At 45.6% G+C, this 22,857-nt stretch overlaps 1 protein-coding gene across 1 annotated transcript in view; it reads right to left on the reverse strand.

Annotated features, from left to right (window-relative positions):
- Positions 1 to 4,683: 4,683 nt before the first annotated feature.
- Positions 4,684 to 22,857, reverse strand: part of LOC117656481 (uncharacterized) — a 45,331-nt gene continuing 27,157 nt past the window's right edge. Inside the window, exons 3-11 of the mRNA XM_087885232.1 lie at positions 21,571 to 21,697; positions 20,174 to 21,186; positions 18,494 to 18,622; positions 17,846 to 18,026; positions 9,464 to 9,567; positions 8,591 to 9,130; positions 7,728 to 7,841; positions 6,814 to 6,940; positions 4,684 to 6,438 (exon numbers count right to left, since the gene is read on the reverse strand). Coding sequence (XP_087741358.1) covers positions 5,126 to 6,438; positions 6,814 to 6,940; positions 7,728 to 7,841; positions 8,591 to 9,130; positions 9,464 to 9,567; positions 17,846 to 18,026; positions 18,494 to 18,622; positions 20,174 to 21,186; positions 21,571 to 21,697 — 3,648 coding nt within the window. The 3' untranslated portion in view covers positions 4,684 to 5,125. The remainder of the gene's footprint in view (positions 6,439 to 6,813; positions 6,941 to 7,727; positions 7,842 to 8,590; positions 9,131 to 9,463; positions 9,568 to 17,845; positions 18,027 to 18,493; positions 18,623 to 20,173; positions 21,187 to 21,570; positions 21,698 to 22,857) is intronic.

The following is a 22,857-nucleotide window of genomic DNA, read 5'->3' on the forward strand; positions in this document are numbered from 1 at the left end:
ATTATCCCTGCAGATGATGTTCTAACTGAGATATGTACCATGCTCTTAGATGGCACAAGAAAAACAGAAAGAAGATTGATATGGGTTCAGATCAAATGCCAGGAACATATGTTTGACAAATACCAGATACATTTAGAGAGGCCTAATAACAGAATTTGTTTGTTACAGGAGATACAAATATAAAGACATACAAATACAAAGGCATATATGTATTACAGGAACCTAATGGTTACAGAATCTAGTATACCAGCATATCATATTCTAGTATTATTTATTATATCCTTATTATTGTTTCCCTTCACGTCTTTTTGAGGGTAGAAGTTGAAACAATTTATGTCCAGGATGTGAGGGGTCTGTAGATATTTTCACAGCCCTCTTTTTGACTTGTGCAGTATACAGATCCTCAATGGAACAGGGGTGGGTTCTACTTACCTTTACTACCGGTTCGCAATAGGGCCGCTTACTTTGTGCTGGGAAAAAAAAACACCTGAAATCTGCTGAAGGTAAACAATAATAAGGATATAATAAATAATACTAGAATATGATATACTGGTATACTATATTCTGTAACCATTAGGTTCCTGTAATACATATATGCCTTTGTATTTGTATCACATATATTATGCCTTTATATTTGTATCTCCTGTAACAAACATATTCTGTTATGTATCTGTAATGTATCTGGTATTTGTCAAACATATGTCCCTGCCATTTGACCTAAACCCATATAAATCTTCTCCCTGTTTTTTCTTGTGCCATCTAAGAGCATGGTACGTATCTCCAAGGGATAATTTACACCTCAGCCCTAATTTATGTTTGATCTGGATAAACTGGGTCTTCCACAGCCAGGGGCTAAGTGGCCAATTAAGTAAACAAAGAAATGCTTAAGATGACTAATTGGGAAGTTTCTATTCCCCCTTGCAGGGCAACAAGGAATACACAAACCTAAATTAGGAGGCCAGAATTGGGTACTAAGCTGACATCTCTGAGGGTATAAAAGGACGCCATACCTTCCCCAAGGTGTGGCTATCTCCTCGCATGCATTGTATCTGTATGTTCTGGATATAGTTCCACTCAGTATTTTGTTTTTGGCCATAAAATCTGGTTTTTTTGCAAGCCTCGTCTTGAGTCTCTCTCTTTGGCATTCTGGTGACTCAAGTGTATTTTGGGACCTTACACTGCCTTCTAGACTCCCCCTCCCACCTTTTTTCTCCCATGGCAAAGTGTTCTGCCCCAGTTACAGACCCCAAAGAACGCAGCACACACAAAGTCCGTTCAAACCTTAGTTTACTAAATAAATCAGTCTTTTACAACAAGGGCTGTTAATTAACTGCATTAACAGCTGCCAAGAATTCAAAAAATAATAACTGAAAGCTTACTGTGGTTGGCAGAATGCCCAGAAGCAATATGCAGGAAGCTGATAAGATAAGCAAGACAAGACATGAAGGTATGTGAACGAAAGGCATTCCTCTTTAAATAGGCTAAGGGAGTGGCCAATTAGCCCCAAGCTTTACTCTTGAGGAGACCTCCTCCCGAGGAGCCACTCCTGCCTTTTGGTAGCTCTGCGCGCCCATGCATCAAGAAGAGGCTCCTCCTCTTCATCCTCTTCACTTAAGGGAGCTTCTGGAGGTTCTGAAGGCCCTGGCTGAATCCCCGCCTCTGGCACCACATCTTCTCCAGCCTCCTCATTGTCTGACTCGAGTGCCAGCTGCACAGGCTGCTGGCGCAGCACCACACCAGCCTCCTCGCTGTCAGAATCAGCTATTAGTTGCACAGGCCGCTGACGGGCCACAAAAGCTATAGAAATGATTTCATTCAGAAACGAGGCATCCTCTCCTCTGCCTCAGAAATAACAAAATAACTAATAAATTGAATCAGCTACTAGCTGCACAGGCCGCTGATGGGCCACAACACAAAGCCAGCCCAACCCCTGCCCAGGATTTTTTGCAAAGGGGTAATGCTGGAAGCGCTTTCACCCAGTGAGAGAGCACTGGGGCTTCCCTCAGCTTCTCCTACACCTGGTTCCCTGAGACAACCTCAGCTCTTTCCCACTGGGCAAAACCACTTCCTGTGTGCGCCTTCCATTCTCCATTGCACTCTCTTTTACAGCACCATTTGGAGAATAGCAAGCGCCCCCAGTTTTGCGATGCCTTGGAAGGCCTCAGAATCTTTCCAAAGATTCTTTCCACATGGGAACGGGGTGTACTTCTTGGAGAGTGGCTGGTGCAATTTGGAGAAGGCTGTGAGCAGCATCTGAAAGAGGGTCTGACACAACCGGCAGCTGCCTCCTGGAAGGCTGGACCTGCCTGGTTAAGTGTGGGAGAACATGGTGAAGGTCAGTTGGGCATGGCAGCACTTGTGGAGCATGAGGTGGCTGGGGGTTTGTGCTGTGGCATTCGGGTGCTTGACTGGATTCCTCAGTAGTGGTGCTGACTCCACTAGTACTGAAGTAGAGGCCTGGGCAGCAGGTTCAGACTGTTCAAGGGCCGGCCTCTGAAGTGTTCCTGCCACCACTACCTCACCTGGCTGAGGAACTCTGGGAGCTTTGCTGGCTGAGGAACTCTGGGAGTTGAAGTCCACAAGTCTAAAAGTTGCCAAGGTTGGAGACTTCTGCCCTAGACCACTTTAGGAGCAAAGTGGTGGGTTTTGCTGGCATTTAAGGAGGAAAGGAAAGGAGGGAGGAAGAGAGAGAGAGAGAAAGAGAAAGAAAGAAAAAGAAAGAGGGAGGGAGGGAGGGAGGGAAAGAGAGGGAGAAAGAAAGAAAGAGAAAGAAAGAAAAGAGGAAGGACCACAAACCCTGGCACTAGACGTGGCTTCAGAAGACGCTTTGAAACAGGATAGCAATCTGGGGCTGGAAGGGACCTTGGAGCCATCTAGTCTAACCCCCTGTTCCAGCAGGAAACCTTATATCATCTAGATTGTTTTGGTGCCTCCAACAGAGAGGAAAATTGCCAGAAAGGAAAAGGAGTTTACTAGGACAAGGCTGCCATGCAGAGGAAGGCAGAGATAGTCCTTGATTTAATACCACAATTGAGCCCAAAATTTTGGTTGCTAAACAAGAGCGTTGTTAAGTGAGTTTCACCACATTTTACTCAATCCATGACTTCTCCTGGCTCTAACAGGCATGTGCAAGCTAGGTAGGGAAGAATATCTGAAGGTGTGTGTAATGTTCTAAATGTATAGAAGTTATAGTTAAATGTGTGGCAGAAAGTGGATTCTGGGTGTGTTTTTCCAAATGTAGTGAGTGAGGTTGAATGTGTATAGTTTTAAAAGAGCTCTCTGTGTGTGTACATACACATACAGTATATATAGTAGATAATGTATCTTTTTGTGTGCCTATATACTCTATACTATGTAATATGTATGCACACATATGGCATATGTACATAGGATTAAATAGTATATTTTGGATGTTCAGTAGTAGTAAATAAATAGACAGGGAAACTGTATCTCGTTGAGGCCTCTGAGGTAAGGAGAGGCCAGGCACCCTAACCTTAACCCTTGATGTGAGTGATGTCGAGTTGGCCACGCCCAGTCACGCCCACCAAACCACACCCAGGGGTGTGACCACCAAACCACACCGTCACAACACCAAACCACATCCACCCAGTCACATGACCACCAAGCCACGCCCACCAAACAAGCTATGCCCATAGAACCGGTAGTAAAAAAAATTGGAACCCACCCCTGGGCTAGTGGGAAATGCAGCATGCCTCCTCTGCTGGCTCGAGTGGGGCAGATAAATCCCAGTGGGGTGAGACGGTACCAATGTAGCTCACGGAACAATAGTGTTACAGAGGCCATTTTGGGGGTTCCCAAAACTGCTCAGGCCATCGCACTCTGCACCACTTGTAGCCTCTGAATGCTCCTCGAGGGTACCCCATGTAGAGTGCATTATGATAGCCCAACTGTGAGATGACTAGGGACTGAACCACTGAGGGATCACATGCCCAGCACTAAAACAATACCAAGATAACCAACTTTCAAAGAGATTCTATGTGCCCCATATCTGAGAATATGTGCGGAAAGTGTTAGATGAGTGAGACAATAGTGCATTTTCACTAACTCGCCCATTCTCTTTTACGTCTCTATGGTGACTCTCCTGAATGGGTCATCCTATGAAAAATTAGCCCATTGATCCATCTTCAGTTCTTTCCACATTTGAGTGCTTCTACCTTTTCTTGTTGCTTGGATGGTAAATACGATTCAGGCTCAAGATAAACATCTTTGCATATTCTGTGCATTAATAAGCTGCCTGGCATGTCTGGATCCTTTGGTTATTTTATTTTAGAGTATTGGCCAAACTATTTAATAATTTTAAATTGTTTTTAACTTTTATATTGTTGGTTTTTTATCTTGGCTGTACACCGCCCTGAGTCCTTCGGGAGAAGGGCGGTATAAAAAATTTAAATAAAAAAAAATCAATAAGTTGGCTCTTACAAATAAAGATCAGTCTATAGATTTGTACAGCTTTTCCTGTGTGCATCCTTTTATGAGAGGGGAGCACCTACACTAAGTCAAGCTTGATCCACTTTCCATGCATTTTTAGTTTTCCTGTCTGCATACAATCTGACAACTAAAGGTGCTGTAGTCATTAAGATTTCTTCACACTCAAGGCATCTATATGTTCCCTCCTGCTGTTCTGCCCCAGCTATGGACCCCAAAGAACGCAGCACACACAAAGTCCGTACAAACCTTAGTTTACTAATTAAGGACAACTAATGAGCTTTTGTAGTAGTTGTTCGAACACAAATACAGTTTAAATCAGTCTTTTCTGAACAAGAGCTGTTAATTTAACTTCATTAACATCTGACAATAATCCAAAGAATAATAACTCAATTCTGAGGCACAATATTTCAGATAACTGTAATCTTACTCTGGTTGGCAGAATGCCCAGAAGCAATTTGCAGGAAAACTGACATGAGAGAAGCAAGAGCCGATCAAAAGTTTCTGGAATCAAGACACGAAGGAATATGAACATATGAACGAAGTTGTTTCCTGCAAATTGCATCAGTCATCATCCTTCCTTAAATAGGCTAGGGGAGTGCCCAATTAGCCCCAAGCCTTACTCTTGAGAAGACCTCCTCCTGAGGAGCCACTCCTGCCTTTTAACAGCTCTACGCGATCATGCATCGAGAAGAGGCTCCTCCTCTCCTTCCTCTTCACTTATGGGAGCTTCTGGAGGTTCTGAAGGCCTTGGCTGAATCCCCACCTTTGGCACCACATCTTCTTCAGCCTCCTCATTGTCTGACTCGGGTGCCAGCTGCACAGGCTGCTGGTGAATCACACCACCAGCCTCCTCATTGTCGGAATCAGCTACCAGCTGCACAGGCTGCTGGCGGGCCACAACACCTGTGTGAATCCTTTGGTGACGAGTAGCACTTGTCATGTCATAAAAGCCCTTTCCACATTCCATGCATTTGTAAGGACTGTCCCCTGTGTGGATCCTTTCATGAGAAATGAGATATACTTTCCGAGTAAAGCCCTTTCCACATTCCATGCATTTATATGGTCTCTCCCCTTTGTGGATACTTTCATGACGATTAAGTTGTCCTTTCTGAATAAAGCTCTTTCCACACTCCATGCATTTATGTGGTCTCTCCCCGGTGTGGATCCTTTGATGGAGAATAAGTGCACTGTTGTTAATGAATCTCTTTCCACACTCCATGCATTGATATGGCCTCTCACCGGTGTGGATCCGTTCATGAGCAATGAGATATCCTTTCTGAGTAAAGCTCTTTCCACATTCCAGGCATTTATACAGTCTTTCCCCTGTATGGATCATTTGGTGGCGAGTAAATTCTTTCTCCTCGGAAAAGCCCTTTCCACACTCTGTGCATTTATATGGTCCCTCCCCAGTGTGTATCCTTTCATGAAAATTAAGATGTCCTTTTCGTGTATAGGCCTTTCCACATTTCATACATTTATATGGTCTCTCCCCTGTGTGGATCTTGTTATGAGAATTAAGATGCCCTTTCTGGGTAAAGCTTTTTCCACACTCCATGCATTTATGTGGTCTCTCCCCAGTGTGGATCCTTTGGTGGAGAATAAGTGCACTCCAGTTAATGAATCTCTTTCCACACTCCATGCATAGTTTCATCTCTCTGCTTCGACTGGAATCTCTCCCAGAATTTACAAAGGTATGTGGTTTGCTTTTGCTGTATTTTTCACACATTTTCCCTTCAGTCTGGTTTATGCCACATTCATGTAAATCAATTTGATTTTTCTCTTTTTTCCCATATTTTTTCTCTTTCTTTCCTTCCAGATCTTGCTGGGACAGGAAGCTGGGGATTCCAACAGCAACAGAAGTGGATGACTTCTCCCCTCCATTCTCCATTCTTGTGTCCTCTTCGTAGCCAATTATCACTTCTTCAACTTCACACTTCTCTATCTTTAACGTTCCTTGCTTGCTATTCTCATTTTCCAGTCCATCATCTCCTTGGAAAAAAGAAAATAAATATTTCTGTTAAAATTAGAATGGTGAAAAAGTGGGGGGTCTCCCCTGTTCAAGGTTTGGTGGCAGCTATGTGTCTAGCTAGGATGTGAAGGCTGCAAACTGTTATCTAGGACATGCTGATGGTATATAAAGAATTTTTAGGCCAAGAAATATATGAAGGTTTTGGTGCTGATTGGTCAATACGTTCAGCCACTGCCATGGAGCAACTAGGACATTTTCAGAGTCTATGGTGAGTATTTCTGACAAGGCCTTAAGGAGGGACAATCACCTTAAGCATCTGAGTGTAAATAGCTAGTCATCCTCCACTGAAAAAAACCACCCCAATGAATGGAAGCCAGAGCAAAGCATGGCCTTACCCAGAGCAGCCATATCGTTCAAATTTTCCCACATGACTTCTCTGCACAAGGTCTTCTGACCAGAATCTAGCAGCTCCCACTCCTCCAGCGTGAAGTCCACAGTCACCTCCTCAAATGGACCAGATCCCTGAAAAAGAAAGAAAATGTTCCTTGGCAGACATTACCAGGAAAGACTTGCAAGTTTTCTCTCTTACCGCACAAAATGGGAACAGAAGTTCAAAGGAACTCAATGACATTTTCGTACCGGAAACAGATTTAGGACTGCATCTCCACATAGTCTTTGGGGCTGGGAATCTGTAGTTCCACAAATCATGGCTTAGGTGCATCCAGGCTGAATGGCAACACAGCCATCATTGCAGAGCTTCCCACTGGGCCAGAATAACCCAGCAAAGAGGTTTCAGGGAGCAGAGTCCCCTAGGCTAGCAAACTCCTAAGTAAATATGACACACCCACTAGAAATTTTTCTTAACCTATTTTAAAATGTTAGCAATGAGCCTAGAAATCCCCAAGTAACTTAGCTAACAGTCTTACTATTGCAGCTATTTAACATTCACTTAGGGCTTTATCCTCAAGGGATTCATGTGGTTTTTAATCTCATTCCTATTCTTTAAATTCATGGGCTTCATTTCTAATGAGTTTTCAGCACTCTTCTGAAAAATGTTAAGTATTAAAGTCTTTCCAGCAAACAAATTTTCTAACAATTTCTAATTTTCAGATTGTCTAATACAATGAAGCCTACAAATTTTCTCCTGTTTGCAACTCAGGAACAATCTTGAACGCTGAGTGTGATTCTGCAGGACATTCTAGGGGGACACTGAGTTCAAATAGACACAGATTCAGCATTTCATGGTAAAAGCAGATCATGAACGGATGGAGTTTGTATTCCACTGCTCTCAGAAGAAACCTGCCCTTACCTGGCAAGGAGGCCCCAGTTGGATCCTCCTGAAAAGCAGCTCCTGAGAAGGGGTGGATGGATCTCTTCCTTCCTGGGCCTCTGTGGAGATCTCACCCATAAACGGCTCCTGCAACTGACAGAAGAGTCTGGTTTATGATCCACTTTCAGGGAACCAGAACCGTATTAGTTTGCTTCCCTTACTTTTTCTCTCTGTACCTGTATTTCCCCAACCTAATTCGAAATAAGAGAACTTGGGGACTCTGGTCTCTATGTAGCTGCTCTTTCTGGGTAAATGCTGGTCATTGTAGATAGATATTGGATGTAAGGAGCCCTGTTGCGATAACTAAAGGAACTGCTATGAAAATCACAAGGACTCCCATAATGAAGAACTGTTCAGGGAGACACTACTGTTTCATTAACTTTAGAAAACAATATTCTGTGAAAGGATTGAAAAACACCCCTAAAGTTTATAGTCTAACATTTTAGGTAATAAAGTCAGAACTATGGGAGTGACTGAGAATTAATCATTTGAATATCATCAGCTGTACTGGAAAAAGTGTCCCAATTAATTCCTGCACTAGAGCAAAGATAAAGAGATGTTGGAGAAGAAATTGAGGCCACTTCCTCAAATTCAGGACCCTCTTCTATCCCTCAGGAGCGTGGGTGCTTGAAAGAGGGTTGAATTCTCTTTTCTCTCAGAATTATCTCCAAGAGGAAACAAGCATTTCAAGAAACAAAAAGATTCCCAGAAGAAATTGGTTCCCCAAATACTGGCAGTCAGCAGGCTAATTCTGCACCTGATCCTGACCGGCTCAAGACTGACAGCCTTCAATCTGCCATTGCTACCATCGGTTCATTGGAGGCGTTGAAAGATCTCCTCACCTGCTGCCCCTTTGGCGGCCCTTCCCTCTGGGCTTGGCTGAGCAGGAAGCCTTCGGCCAGGGCCACCGCCTGGGAGCAGCTCTCGGCCCCGCACTCCCTCACCCAGCTCGCCATCTCCGCGGGCAGCAGGGCCAGCAGCTGCTCCAGCACCACCAGGTCCAGCATCTCCCCTTTGCTGCTCCTTTCCGGCCGCAGCCACTGACGGCACAGCCGGTGCAGGCGGCTGCAAAGCTCCCGGGGCCCCTCGGCCTCCTGGCGGCGGCCATCGAGAGCGCGGAAGCGGCGGCGGCGGATCTCTGGGCTGAGGGCGCCCTCCATCCCTGGGGACCCCGGGCCTGAAGGCGTCTCCTGCTCGAGGGGAGCCGAGACAAGCCCCAGGCGGTCCGAGGTGGCCCAGCAGCCCCTCCGCCCGCTTTCCAGGAGGGGAGAAATGGGGCTGGGCTGCTTCGGACCTTCCGCGCCTGGGAAGGGCAGCTGCAAATCGCTCCTGGCTTGGAGAGTCGCCATCAACGAGAGCCCCTTCCTAGAGCGGCAGAGCCGCTACAGGCGCCCCTCCGTTCCTCCCGCTGGCTAGAGAGCTTTTCCCTGGGGAACTCCACCCACCCTCATTCCCTTCCGCTCGGAGGGTGATGATAACAGTCTTCTGCGCATGCTCGTTCCCTGCCCAATGATGTTGGAAAGCTGCTCAGATCCCAGGCCCGGGCTAGCCTTTTGAGTGGGGGGAGAAGGGGGAAATAGAAAGTGTGGTGGGTAGGGAGGGAGCGTTGATGTTTGCTTCTGGACACCTGGGATTTATTTTTTTTATTTTTTTTAATTTATTTCGTCAAGCATGTATTAGATAACAGATATAAGTATGAACATGATTATGAGTACATTTCTCTTGCTCTGTGCCCGAATCTTCTTGGAAATGCGGATGCGTTCCTGGGACAGATGGAAGGAGTTGGGGGTGGGAGGTGGGAGAGACTTGATGGAGGTTTCTGGAAATGAAAAAAAGGGCAAGAGGAGTCCTAAGACAGATGTCAAGTCAATGTATCCATTTATTACTAAGTCATCATCTTCTTTTAAGGACCCCATAATCATTTCTAGGGTGGAGTCTGGGCACTTGAATGGATCTAGTAGAATGTTTATTGGCCGGATGCTCTTTCTACTCACATAGCTTCAGGTGGCTGCAAAGCTCGTGGGCTGGGGTGGGGGGAGGTGCTGGCAGCAATAGCACCCGCAGAAACGTTGGTGTTGAATTTCTGGGCTGAGGGCGCCCTCCATCCTTGGAGATCTCTAGGCCTCCATTGGATGGCCAAAAGAAGCCCAAGGCAATCTGAGGTGCTTCCCCAGCTCCTCCATACCCCCTTCTCCAATTTGGAGGAGTGGAGAAATGGCTGTCTGCTTCCTCGGGCCTTCTCTTCCTGGGGAAAAGCAATGGGAGCACTGTCCCAATCATAAAGTATTCTACCTAGAGCTCTTCTTATATGGTGAATAGAAACAAATCATTGGAAGCACACCTTCAAGATAGAACGACCTGCACATGGAGTAGAGTAGGGGTACCCAACCTGTGGGCTGCAGCCCACTACCAGGCAGTTCCCTGTTGGCCAACAGGCCATGTGAATGGCTGGTCAGTGCACGCATGTGAGTATGTGCACACACCCCACTGGTGCTAGTGTTGCCATGAGTGTGGGGGCGCTGGGATCACTGTGTCTTGGGGCACTGGGGACGGAGCAAGTGTCGCCTGGGTGCTACCATATGGTTATCATGCAGGCTCTAGCATCACTACAAGCGTTGTGCGGCGCTGGCCTTGTTTGCTCGTGTGCCTCTTTGCGCACGCACATGTTCTGCCAACCCAGAAAATTTGGGCAACTCTGGATTAGAGAACAAACGAAAGTATACAATTTCATCCATAGGGAAGAAAAGAATTTAAATGGAAAAGGGCAGGTTGCATAGCAAGAAGAACCGATGGCAGGTGGACCGAGGCAGTTATAGAATGGATCCCACTTGATAAAAAGCATCCATGAAAGAGATCTAAAACAAAATGGAGTGATGACATCAGCAAGTATTGTGGGCCCAAAGAAATCTCAGGACTGCATTGGTTGGAAACATGTGGAAGAGGCCTTCGTTTTGTAGTGGATAGACGATGGATAACATAATGATGCCGAGGGTAAAGAAACCAAAGCATTTCCAGAAGTAAGTCAGACTGTAGAGACAAACCAGGGGGAATTGGGAGTAGCGGAAGCAAGCATAGCTATTGTTCTGCCCCAGCTAGGGACCCCAAAGGCGGCAGCACACACTAAACCAGTTTTTTACAACAATGGCTGTTAATTAACTGCATTAACAGCAGCCAAGAATTCAAAGAATAATACTCAAAGCTTACTGTGGTTGGCAGAATGCCCAGAAGCAATATGCAGGAAGCTGATAAGATAAACAAGTCAAGACATGAAGGTATGTGAAGGAAAGGCTTTCCTCCTTAAATAGGCTAAGGGAGTGGCCAATTAGCCCCAAGCCTTACTCTCGAGGAGACCTCCTCCTGAGGAGCCACTTCTGCCTTTTGGCAGCTCTACATGCTCATGAATTGAAAAGAGGCTCCTCCTCTTCATCCTCTTCACTTAAGGGAGCTTCTGGAGGTTCTGAAGGCCCTGGCTGAATCCCTGCCTCTGGCACATCTTCTCCAACTCCTCATTGTCTGACTCGAGTGCCAGCTGCACAGGCTGCTGGCGCAGCACCACACCAGCCTCCTCGCTGTCGGAATCAGCTACTAGCTGCACAGGCCGCTGACGGGCCACAAAAGCTATAGAAATGATTTCATTCAGAAACGAAGCATCCTCACCTCTGCCTCAGAAATAACAAAACCCTCTAACTAATAAATTGAAAAACTGAAACAATAACTGAGCATGTAGAAAAACATACACGCACACACAGAATAAAGTTGCCTGCACTGAAGCATCTTCAGAAAAAGAGCACAAGTATTAAAAGATACCAGTACTGTAGTATCAAATATAGAGACAGGCTCACTTCAAGAAACAAACCAATTGAGGTACAGCACAGCTGCAGTGATAGCTAAATATCTAGGATGGAAAATCAACAAAGAAGAAAAAATGTCAAACAGTTCGCTACCAAAATAGAAGTTCAGACTGGAAAATAAGATCAGCAAGCTGAGATCCGATGCAATGAAGTGAGAACATGAAAAACAAGATGCTGAAGAATAAGAAGACTACAAAATACCTAATGAAGAAATACCATAGAAGCAAGAAAGAACAAGGAAGAACTGGAAACAAAACAGAAAATAACAGCTAGTGGCAGGCAGGAGTTTCCTATTTTGATCCCAAAAAACCCCCTCCCTGCCGTTGCCTCTGAACCTTTGGCTGCACTGCTCTAAAAGTGTTTTTTAAAGCCAAAGGGCTCTGGAAATTTTTTTTCCTAAAATGCTGAAGCCCTGCAAGGTTTTTAAAAGCCCCATAACTATAAAAAATCCATGCAGAGGCTCAGCACTTTAGGAAAAAAAACCTTGCAGAGCCCTATGGCTCTGTACCTTGGCATTCTTTAAACTGACAAGATCAAGCACATTGAAGTGGAAGGTTAGAAGTGAATACATCAAGAGTGAAAAAGATCTTAAAGTTCAAGCTCAATGGAGGAAATACATCAAGGCATTTAAAACCTGGGCAATTAAAGTCTTTCCATACACAGCTGAAATAGTGGACTGGACTCAAGCAGAAGAGGACCGACTGAAAGAGCCACTCCTCAGCCTCCTCCAGATACGAAGGCCACATCTTCCTTCACACATTCAGCGATACCACAGGGGGAGTTTCTTCTGCCATTCTTCCAGTGCCCCACTCTGTCCGTCTCCTTCTGGGGATGAGGATATCTTTTGAATGATGGTTGTCCAGACTGTGACTCTTCCCCGTCTCCCAGAGTCATTTCCACATCCCTATCCGTGTTCCATAGAAGTCTTTTCTCACTGATGGTAAAGAAGAGAAACAGAACCTGTTCTGTCCCCACTGCACGTTAGTCTGTGTGCAGCTCGACAGGCAGCTCAACCCACCTAGCTTCCAATAAAACGGTCCGTGTATGTAGATCTGAATGCTTTATTGGGAGACCAGGGTATGGTGAAAGTGAGGGAAGTAGAAATACATATAGTGAGAATCAAATATAAGATAGTACCATTTCCCCCAAAATAAGACATCCCCTAATAAGCCCAATTGGGCTTTTGAGCGCATGGCAATAAGGCCAAACGCTTATTTCAGGGTTCAAAAAAATATAACACAGGGTCTTATTTTCGGGGAAACACGGTATTAAGTTACTGCTGAACGTAACAAGGATATGAGAACAGGATATGGTGAAGCTGAAGGAAATAGGAACACATATAGTGAAAATCAAATATAAGATAGACTGCTGTCTGCTGAACATAACAAATAATAAATATAAGCAGTTTGAATTTCATCAGCAATGTTGTGTGTGGCATGTGAGTTTGCTCTTGGATGACCATGTGCGATAGGTTAAAATGGCTCCTTCTGCCTTCTCCAAATGCCAAGGGAAATGGAGTTTGGTTTCCCAGCATGCACTTGGTTTGAGAGCGAGCTGATGGGTAAATGGGCAGTCAGCTTCAGACAATATAGTTGGGGCATATTTGTCTCTCCGGCCACTAGGTGGCGATAGAGAGCAACAACTATATAAAGTTGCTGTATTTTTCGGAGTATAAGACATACCTAGGTTTTAGAGGAGGAAAACAAGGAAAAAAATATTCTGAACCAAATGGTGTAATAATATATTTCATAAAATATAGCAGAATAATTTTTATAACCAAGCATAATTTTAACAACCATGTAAAGTCAACAGCGGTATTAAGAACCATCATGACTGTCATTAACAAATGAGGAGAGACTTTAAGGTTCAAGCATTCCTCTAATTTTATTTATTTATTTATTTATTATTTAAATTTCTATACCGCCCTTCTCCAAAATAGGACTCAGAGCGGTGAACAGCCAAAGTAAAAAACAATACATACAAAATTTAAAAGCAGTTTAAAATAATTAAATATTTTGGCCGTAAATTAAAACAACCCAATTTAAAATCAATTGAAAATTAACTCAAGCCAGCCCAGCTAGTTGAAATAAATGGGTTTTCAGGGCCCGACGAAAAATCCGGAGGTCTGTTATTGTACGTATCTCTGGGGGGAGGTTGTTCCAGAGGGTGGGCGCCGCCACAGAGAAGGCTCTCCCCCTGGGAGTCATCAGCCGACATTGTCTGGCGGACGGCACCCTGAGGAAGCCCACTCTGTGTGAGCGTACTGGCCGGTGGGAGGCTATTGGTGGCAGAAGGCGGTCTCGTAACTACCCCGGCCCTAAGCCATGGAGCGCTTTAAAGGTGGTCACCCACCCAAAGAACCCAAAGAATTCATCATCATCGCTGGTGTCAGAATTTAGGAAGCTCAGTTGCTCACAATCACTGACATCACTTTCTTCACTACCTTCATAAATGATATCATCTTCAGTTCCATATAAGGCATTGCTAATGCCACATTTTTTGAATGATCGTGTAACAATTTCGTCCTTCACTGAGTTCCATTATGTTTTTACCCATTCACAAACCTGAGTGACAGTGGGCCTCCTCATTCGTCCAGTGGGTGTCAGATGATGATTACCAGCAGCCATCCATTTGTTCTACTCTTCTCGCATGTACACTTTGAATGGTTTGTTGATGGAAACGTCAAGAGGTTGCAACAGGGTGGTAAGAGCCCCAGGAGTTACAGCTAGATGAGTCTTCACTTCTTTGAATCTTTTCTTTGTGGTTTCACTAATATGTGCTCTAAACTGGTTGAGCACTAACAAAGGAGGTTTTTTCGGAAGCCCTCCCAGACGTTGGGACCACACTTTTTCAATCCATACTTTCATTCCATGTTCGTCCATCCATCCTTTCTCATGGACATGCACAACACCTCTTGGAATCACTTCTTTTGGGAAGGTTTTCCTTTTGAATATTAACATTGGTGGCAATTTGGTGCCATCTGCACAGCAGAACAACACAACCGTGTAATGTATTTTCTCATCTCCTGAGGTATTCACGGTTATGCTTTTGGCACCTTATTGGATGGCACATCAAAGGTTAGCGGAACTTCATCCATATTCCCAATCTGGCCAATTTCAAAATTATTTTTCTTCCTGGACTATCACAAAAGTATGAAAAGACAGAATCTTAAGATTCATACCCTTTTGGCATTTTTTGCGTAATTCTAGTTTTGGTGCGCATAGCAGGGCCATCTCTCCTCATAAATCTGAAGTACCACGATGGTGATCCAATAAAATCCCGAATGCCTTTCTGTGCAGCAATTTGGCTTCATATATCAATTTTTTTGTGGAAACTGCAAAGCTACTGTTCCGGTGACGTGTGATGCAGTCTTTCATATCCTCCTCTAACTGTGGCCACTTTGCAAGAAGCCTACAAAAGTTGTGCTTGCTTTTATCCTTTATTTTTTGCAGCTGATCCACCTGTTTTGACTTTCTTATCATTTTTTCAGTTTTAGGTGGTCCAAAATGTTTCCCTGCTGCTCTGTTTCCATATTCCTCAGCATATTTCACGACTTCCAGCTTGAAATAGATTTTATATGCTTGCCAAACGATGCTTTGACATCGTTGTACTGGTATGTAGCGTCTTTTTCTTTTTCTGCAAGAAAGAACAGTAATGTGTCCTTTATAGCAATACAGAACACTGTAGCTGAAACCATGTTCATACATTCATACACAAGATACTGGTATACCGTATACAGTACCAGTACATGCCACAGTAGCTCATCACGCCCCTGCCCTAAACTTAGCAAGCTGAGAATATTAGGACATTGGTGATTCTTTTCCTCCCAAAAAAAAAAAAATCTAGCCATGTTATTTTTACAAACACAAACAGGCACTAACCCTAACCGTAACGTTTAACCCCAGCCCCTAACCCTTAACCCTAACCAAGTGGTGGGAGACTGCCAGTTCTAGGAGATTTGGCCGAACCGTTTGTTAAATTGTTGGCTCGCCCCGACCCTTGCCCTGCTCCTCTGCACCACTATTTATTGGCCTCGGCCCTTGCAGCACACAAACTGTTTGTTAAATTGATGGGTCGCCCGCCCCTCGCCCCATCCCGCCAACCACTATTTACTGGTGTCGCTCGCAGTGTTGCACAGCTTGCCTGCAGTTATTCTTTGGCTCCTCGACCATGTGGCCCAGCCTGCTTTCCTAACTTTGCCCGCAGTGGCCTCCCACTCTGTTCCCGAACACCAACATCAGACTGCCCCCAACTGCTCCAGCAGCACAACAGGCAAGTACAGCCGAGTGCTGCCCTCGGGGAAGCGGGGCTGGGAAAGGTGGTCGACCTGCGCCCGCATGGCTGCCAGCCGCAGCCTACCCCCATCCGAGCACCTTGCTAGTGGCTGGCGGCTGCGTGGCTGGCGAGGTGTTTGGATGGGGTGGCCAGCAGCTGTGAGCCGCTGGCTACTTCATCCATGCGCCTTGCTAGCCACGCAGCTGCCAGGCACTAGCGAGGTGCTTGGATGGGGATAGGCTGCGGTCAGCGACTGCGTGGCTAGTGAGGCGCTTGGATTGGGTGGCCAGCAAGGTGCTTGGATTGGGTAGCCAGCAGCTGGCGGCCGCTGGATACCCCATCCAAACGTCTCGGCCTGCTGCCAACCCAGCAGGACTGTCCTGCGGCCGCCTCCCACCCGCGCGGTGCCAGCCTACCCTACGTCATCCAGTCGCTGGGAGAGACACGCAACTTTTCTCCGCCCCGGAACTGGTTGCCCAGGCTGCATCCGATGCTCTGCATTGTAATGGGCTCCAGGAGGAGGAGGGGCGCCGTCTGTCCCATTGCGAAGCTCAGTAAGAGCCACCAGAGCCGGCTGCAGGCGCAGCCAGGCGAGCACACGTGCAGTGGGACGCAGGCTTAAGATGCCGCCTCCAGGCCGACGGCGACCCGATGGTGCGGTTGGTGCGCTGCTGCCGCCACTGTCACCCGGGCAGGAGAGGAGAAAGAGAGATGAAGAGAAAGAGAGATGAAGGAGAGAAGTGGGGGTGAGAAAGAGAGATGGAGAGAAAGAGGGGTGAGAAAGAGAGATGGAGAGAAAGAGGGGTGAGAAAGAGAGATGAAAGAGAAAGGGGAGTGAGAAAGAGAGATGGAGAGAAAGATGAAAGATAAAAAGAGGGGGGAGAAAGAGATGGAGAGAAAGAGAGATGGAGAGAAAGAGGGGGAGAGAAAGAGAGATGAAGGAGAGAAAGAGAGAGGGGAGAAAGAGACGAAGGAGAGAAAGAGGGGGGAGAAAGATGGAGAGAAAGAGAAATGAAGGAGAGAAAGAGGGGGGAGAAAGAGAGATGGAGAGAAAGAGAGATGAAGGAGAGAGAAAGGGAGAAAGAGAGATGGAGAGAAAGAGAGAAAGAGAGAAAGAGAGGGAGGGAGAAAGAAAGAGATGAGAGAGATGAAAGTGACACACAGAGATACCAGTTTAAAAGAAAATACTGGGAGCCACAAAACCTGAGTGAGAGTAAGTGATATGGAGTTGGCAATGCCCACCCAGGTTTAAGGTTGTGTTTAAGTGTTTGCATGTGTTTAAGGTTGAGTGTTTAAATTTCCAGAGCCCTGACCTACCCCATCCGATCGCTTCACCCTGCAGCCAGCCCTGTAGGCCTGCGCCCGCCTCCCACCTGGGCAGCAGCAGCCTACCTACCCCAGTTGTATCACCTTGCCCGAACGCCTGTCTCGGACTGCCTCGACCGCTCCAGCAGGTCATTTTTATTTTATTAATTTCATTAAGAATGCTGCAATGGGCATAAATGATGACCGGTCTAAAGTGCAAGGACTGTCAGAAATCACTTTTTCAGCCCTCTGGGTAGTCCCTATGTGCATATGGACTACTCAGAGGGCTGAAAAAGTTATTTTGACCGGTCCTCGCACTTTTGACCAGTCCTCGCACTTACGACTGTCCTCACATTTTACGTTTTGCGCCCTATCTTGTCATCATGGTGAAGAGAAGTAGTTGTGAAATGAGTGACACAGTTGTTAAGAATGCTGCAACGGGCATAAATGTGAGGATGGTCATAAATGCGAGGACCAGTCAAAAGTGCGAGGACCAGTCAGAAATGACTTTTTTCAGCCCTCTGAATAGTCCCTATGCACATAGCCACACCCACCCGGTCACATGAACAGCTAGCCATGCCCACAGAACCGGTTGTTAAAAAAATTGAATTCCACCACTGCCCTAATCTTTGCCCACCCTCTCCTGTGCTGGAAGCCAAGCCATACCTCTCTCTGATGCGGTCTGGTGGCGATGGGGCGGCAGGTCCACCAGTAGGTCAGGTGGCAGGTCCGCCGGTGGCAATTGGGTGGCAGGTCCTGTGGTGAGTTGGCAGGTCTGGTAGTGTGGCAGGGCGTCCTCGGCTAATGGTGATTGGGTGACAGATCTGGCAGTGATGAGATGGCAAATCTGGTGGCAGATCAGGCGGTGGCGATGGGGTGGCACGTCCAGTGGCAGGTCAGGGAGCAGGTCCGGTGGTGTGGCAGAGTGTCCTCGGCTAATAGCGATCGGGCAGCAGCAATGGGGCAGCAGGTCAGGTGGCAGTTCAGGCGGCGATGGGACAGCAGGTCAGGCAGCAGATCTGCCCTGTAGAAAATCAATGTCCAGTCATTTGCTCTGATCAAAGATGCTTTTCTTGCTCTTGCAGATAGCTTTATTTTTTATACAGTTTTTACAGGCAGACAAAAAGGCAGGCAAGCAACAGCGTCCTAATTGGTAGAAACTATTCACCCCCCTCTCAAGATGCTATCCTCTGAAGGCAAGGTGAGAAAATGCAGATCAAAGCCAAAATGAGATCATACAAGCAGGCAAGATCCACAGTGCATGAGCTTAGGCAGTGTGCTGCTCTCAGCCTGGCACTGTGACCTTTGACCTACCTCTACACCGCCGGTGACAATGGGACAGCAGGTCCGGCGGTGAAGCGGCAGCTCCCGCAGTGTGGCAGGGTGTCCTTGGCTAACAGCGATAGGGCGCCAGCGTCTGTGGCTAACGGTGATCAGGCAGGTCTGGCAGCGAAACAGCAGGTCCAGCAGTGTGGCAGGGTGTTCTTGGCTAATGGCGATGGGGCGTTGTCGTCCTCAGCTAATGGTGATCAGACAGCAGCGATGGGATGGCACGTCTGGCGGCGATGGGGCGGCGGCGGTTGGGCGGCAGGTCTAGCAGTGATGGGGCAGCAGCGATCTGGCAGCAGGTCAGGCGGCAGGTCTGGCAGCAGGTCTTGTCAGAATATTCATGAACTGGGATAGACATGGCAACAGGTCAGCCATTGGGGACTGGCTGGAATAGGACAAGGTAACAAGGTCAGCCAATGTATAAGCATAGCAACTAAGTCAGCCAATGAGGGCTGTTTGGGAGCTGAAACAGCTTGGAGCCTGGGCGTGGCTTAGGCTTAGGTTAACTGCCCTGTATGGAGGAGGTTCCCTTTGTCTGTATTAAATTTTGTGCTGAGAACTAAACAAGTCTGGTCTTATCTGCCTCTCTGAACTGAACTGAACCTGATCTCTCCTCTCTACCACGTTGGAAGAATCAGCCATTGGTATTGTATATTTATCTTCATGTGTTATATTGTATATAAAGAGAAGTTAATGAATCCTGCTGCATCAGTTACCTGTGTGTGCTTTCTGGATTTGATTTTCTGCAACAAACTCTGACAAGGCAGCAGGTCTGGCACTATGGCAGGGCGTCCTTGGCTAACAACTCGACTGGTGGAATCAGCCAATTCTCCAAAATTTAATTAACAGTTCATCCAAACAGTCTGAATCCCACCTCTCTGATTGGCAGTTGGATCAGCCTCCTAGAATACCGCCAATCAGCTGCCTGTTGCTCCCATTGCCGCCGCCTCCCCAACTCCCTCCCCCCTCCCCCAAGTATGGCTGATGCAACATTCGGAGTATAAGATGCACCCAGATTTTCACTCTCTTTTTGGGGGGGGAAAAGTGTGTCTTATACTCCGAAAAATACAGTATATGTTGTATGACAGAGCCATATAAGCCATATAAGACTTTAATAACATCTGAAGAATTTCAGTTAAAATGGCAAAAGGGCCTCAAAATTCTGCACTAGGAAAAAGAAAAGGTGGGTAGAGAAACCCTTAATTTTGGGAGTTTCTTATATCCTCAGAGAGGTGGGAGATGAACATAGGTTTGAATTTCATGAATTATCTCAGAGAGGAAATGGAAGCATTTTCCTCAAGAAGTACAGCATCATCCTATGATAACTAAAGTCACTGATCCCCCATCAGCAATTTTCAAATTCCAGTGCTTCTACTTTTTCTCTTGTGTAGCTACATGGAAGGTAAATAAGATTCCAATACAAACCAAAGATCTTTCCACATTCCATGAATTAACAAACTTCCTGCCATGTCTGGATCCTAGGATGATGATTAAGTTGACTGTTGAGAATAAACCTCAATCCATGGATTTCATTTATTTTTCCTGTGTCGATCCTTTGATGAGAAGTAAGTACACTCAGTGATGTCCAATTTTCTCTTGTGTGAATGCCACTGTAACAATCAAAGGTGCTGTAGTCATTAAAGCTCTTTTCACACTTGGTGCTCAGCACTTTAGAAGAAAAAAACTGCCAGAGCCCAGTGGCTCCCCAGTGTGTATCCTTTCATGACGATTAAGATTTCCTTTTCGTGTAAAGGTCTTTCCACATTCCATGCATTTATATGGTTTCTCTCCAGTATGTATCCTTTCATGAAGATTAAGATGTCCTTTTCGTGTATAAGTCTTTCCGCATTCCATGCATTTATATGGTCTCTCCCCTGTGTGGATTCTTTCGTGACAATTAAGTTGTCCTTTCCTTGTAAAGGTCTTTCCACATTTCATGCATTTATGTGGTCTCTCCCCTATGTGCTTCATTTGGTGGCAGATAAGACAAGCATTGGTAATGAAACTCTTTCCACATTCCATGCATTTATGTGGTCTCTCCCCAGTGTGGATTCTTTCGTGATAATTAAGATTTCCTTTCCGGGTAAAGGTCTTTCCACATTTGAGACATTTATATGGTTTCTCTCCAGTGTGGATTCTTTCGTGACGATTAAGATGTCCTTTTCGTCTATAGGTCGTTCCACATTCTATGCATTTATATGGTCTCTCTCCAGTGTGTATCTGTTCATGAAGACTAAGATGTCCCTTCTGTGTAAAGGTCATTCCACATTCCAGGCATTTATGTGGTCTCTCCCCAGTGTGGATCCTTTGGTGGAGAAAAAGTTTACTCTTGCTAATGAATCTCTTTCCACACTCCATGCATAGTTTCATGGAGAAAGAATGACTGATAGATTTTTCATACATTTTCCCTTCAGTCTGGTTTATGACACATTCATGTAAATCAAATTGACTTTTTTCTTTTTCCCCATATTTTTCCTTTTTCTTTCCTTCCAGGTCTTGCTGGGACAGGAAGCTAGGGATTCCAACAGGAACAGAAGTGGACTTCTCCCCTCCATTCTCTGAGTGCTTCCTCTCTCGTCTTCTTGTGTCCTCGTGGCTAAATATCACTTCTTCAGCTTCACACTTCTCTGTCTTTAACCTTCCTTGCTTGCTATTCTCATATTCCAGCCCATCATCTACTTGGAAAAAAGAAAAAAATATTTCTGTTACAATTAGAATGGTGAAGAGGGGGTGTCTCCCCCTCAAAATCATATGTTCTAGGTTTGGCACCAGCTATGTGTCTAGCTACGATGTAAAGGCTGCAAATTGTTATCTAGGACATCCTGATGGTATATAAAGAATTTTTAGGCCAAGACATATATGAAGGCTTTGGTGCTAATTGGTCAATCTGTTCAGCCACTGCCATGGAGCATCTAGGACATTTTCAGAGTCTAAGGTGAGTATTTTGCCAAGGCCTTAAGGAGGGACAATCACCTTAAGCATCTGAGTGTAAATAGCTAGTCATCCTCCACTGGAAAAAACCTCCCCCAATGAATGGAATCCAGAGCAAAGCATGGCCTTACCCAGAGCAGCCATATTGTTCAAATTTTCCCACATGACTTCTCTGCACAATGTCTTCTGACCAGAATCTAGCAGCTCCCACTCCTCCAGCGTGAAGTCCACAGTCACCTCCTCAAATGGACCAGATCCCTGAAAGAGAAAGAAAATGTTCCTTGGCAGACATTACCAGGAAAGACTTGCAAGTTTTCTCTCTTACCGCACAAAATGGGAACAGAAGTTCAAAGGAACTCAATGACATTTTCGTACCGGAAACAGATTTACGACTGCATCTCTACATAGTCTTTGGGGCTGGGAATCTGTAGTTCCACAAATCATGGCTTAGGTGCATCCAGGCTGAATGGCAACACAGCCATCATTGCAGAGCTTCCCACTGGGCCAGAATAACCCAGCAAAGAGGTTTCGGGGAGCAGAGTCCCCTAGGCTAGCAAACTCCTAAGTAAATATGACACACCCACTAGAAATTTTTCTTAACCTATTTTAAAATGTTAGCAATGAGCCTAGAAATCCCCAAGTAACTTAGCTAACAGTCTTACTATTGCAGCTATTTAACATTCACTTAGGGCTTTATCCTCAAGGGATTCATGTGGTTTTTAATCTCATTCCTATTCTTTAAATTCATGGGCTTCATTTCTAACTAGTTTTCAGCACTCTTCTGAAAAATGTTAAGTATTAAAGTCTTTCCAGCAAACAAATTTTCTAACAATTTCTAATTTTCAGATTGTCTAATACAATGAAGCCTACAAATTTTCTCTTGTTTGCAACTCAAGAACAATCTTGAACGCTGAGTGTGGTTCAGCAGGACATTCTAGGGGGACACTGAGTTCAAATGGTCACAGATTCAGCATTTGATGGTAAAAGCAGATCATGAACAGATGAAGTTTGTACTCCACTGCTCTCAGAAGAAACCTGCACTTACCTGGCAAGGAGGTCCCAGTTGGATCCTCCTGAAAAGCAACTCCTGAGAAGGGCTGGATGGATATCCACTTTCCTGGACCTCTGTGGAGATCTCAGCCATAAACGGCTCCTGCAACTGACAGAAGAGTCTGGTTTTATGATTCATGTTCAGTTTGCTTGCCTTACTTTTTGCCTCTGTACCTGTATTTTTCCAACCCAAGTCAGAGAACTCTCCTCTCTATGGGGCTGGTATTTCTGGGTAAATGCTGGTCATTGTGGATAGATATTGGATGTAAGGAGCCCTGTTGCAATAACTAACAGAACTGCTATGAAAATCACAAGTATTCAGGGAGACACTACTGTTTCATTAACTTTAGAAAACAATATTCTGTGAA

Source organism: Pantherophis guttatus, chromosome 2 (assembly GCF_059756535.1).
Source record: "Pantherophis guttatus breed Tessera chromosome 2, ASM5975653v1, whole genome shotgun sequence".
Lineage (NCBI taxonomy): Eukaryota > Metazoa > Chordata > Lepidosauria > Squamata > Colubridae > Pantherophis > Pantherophis guttatus.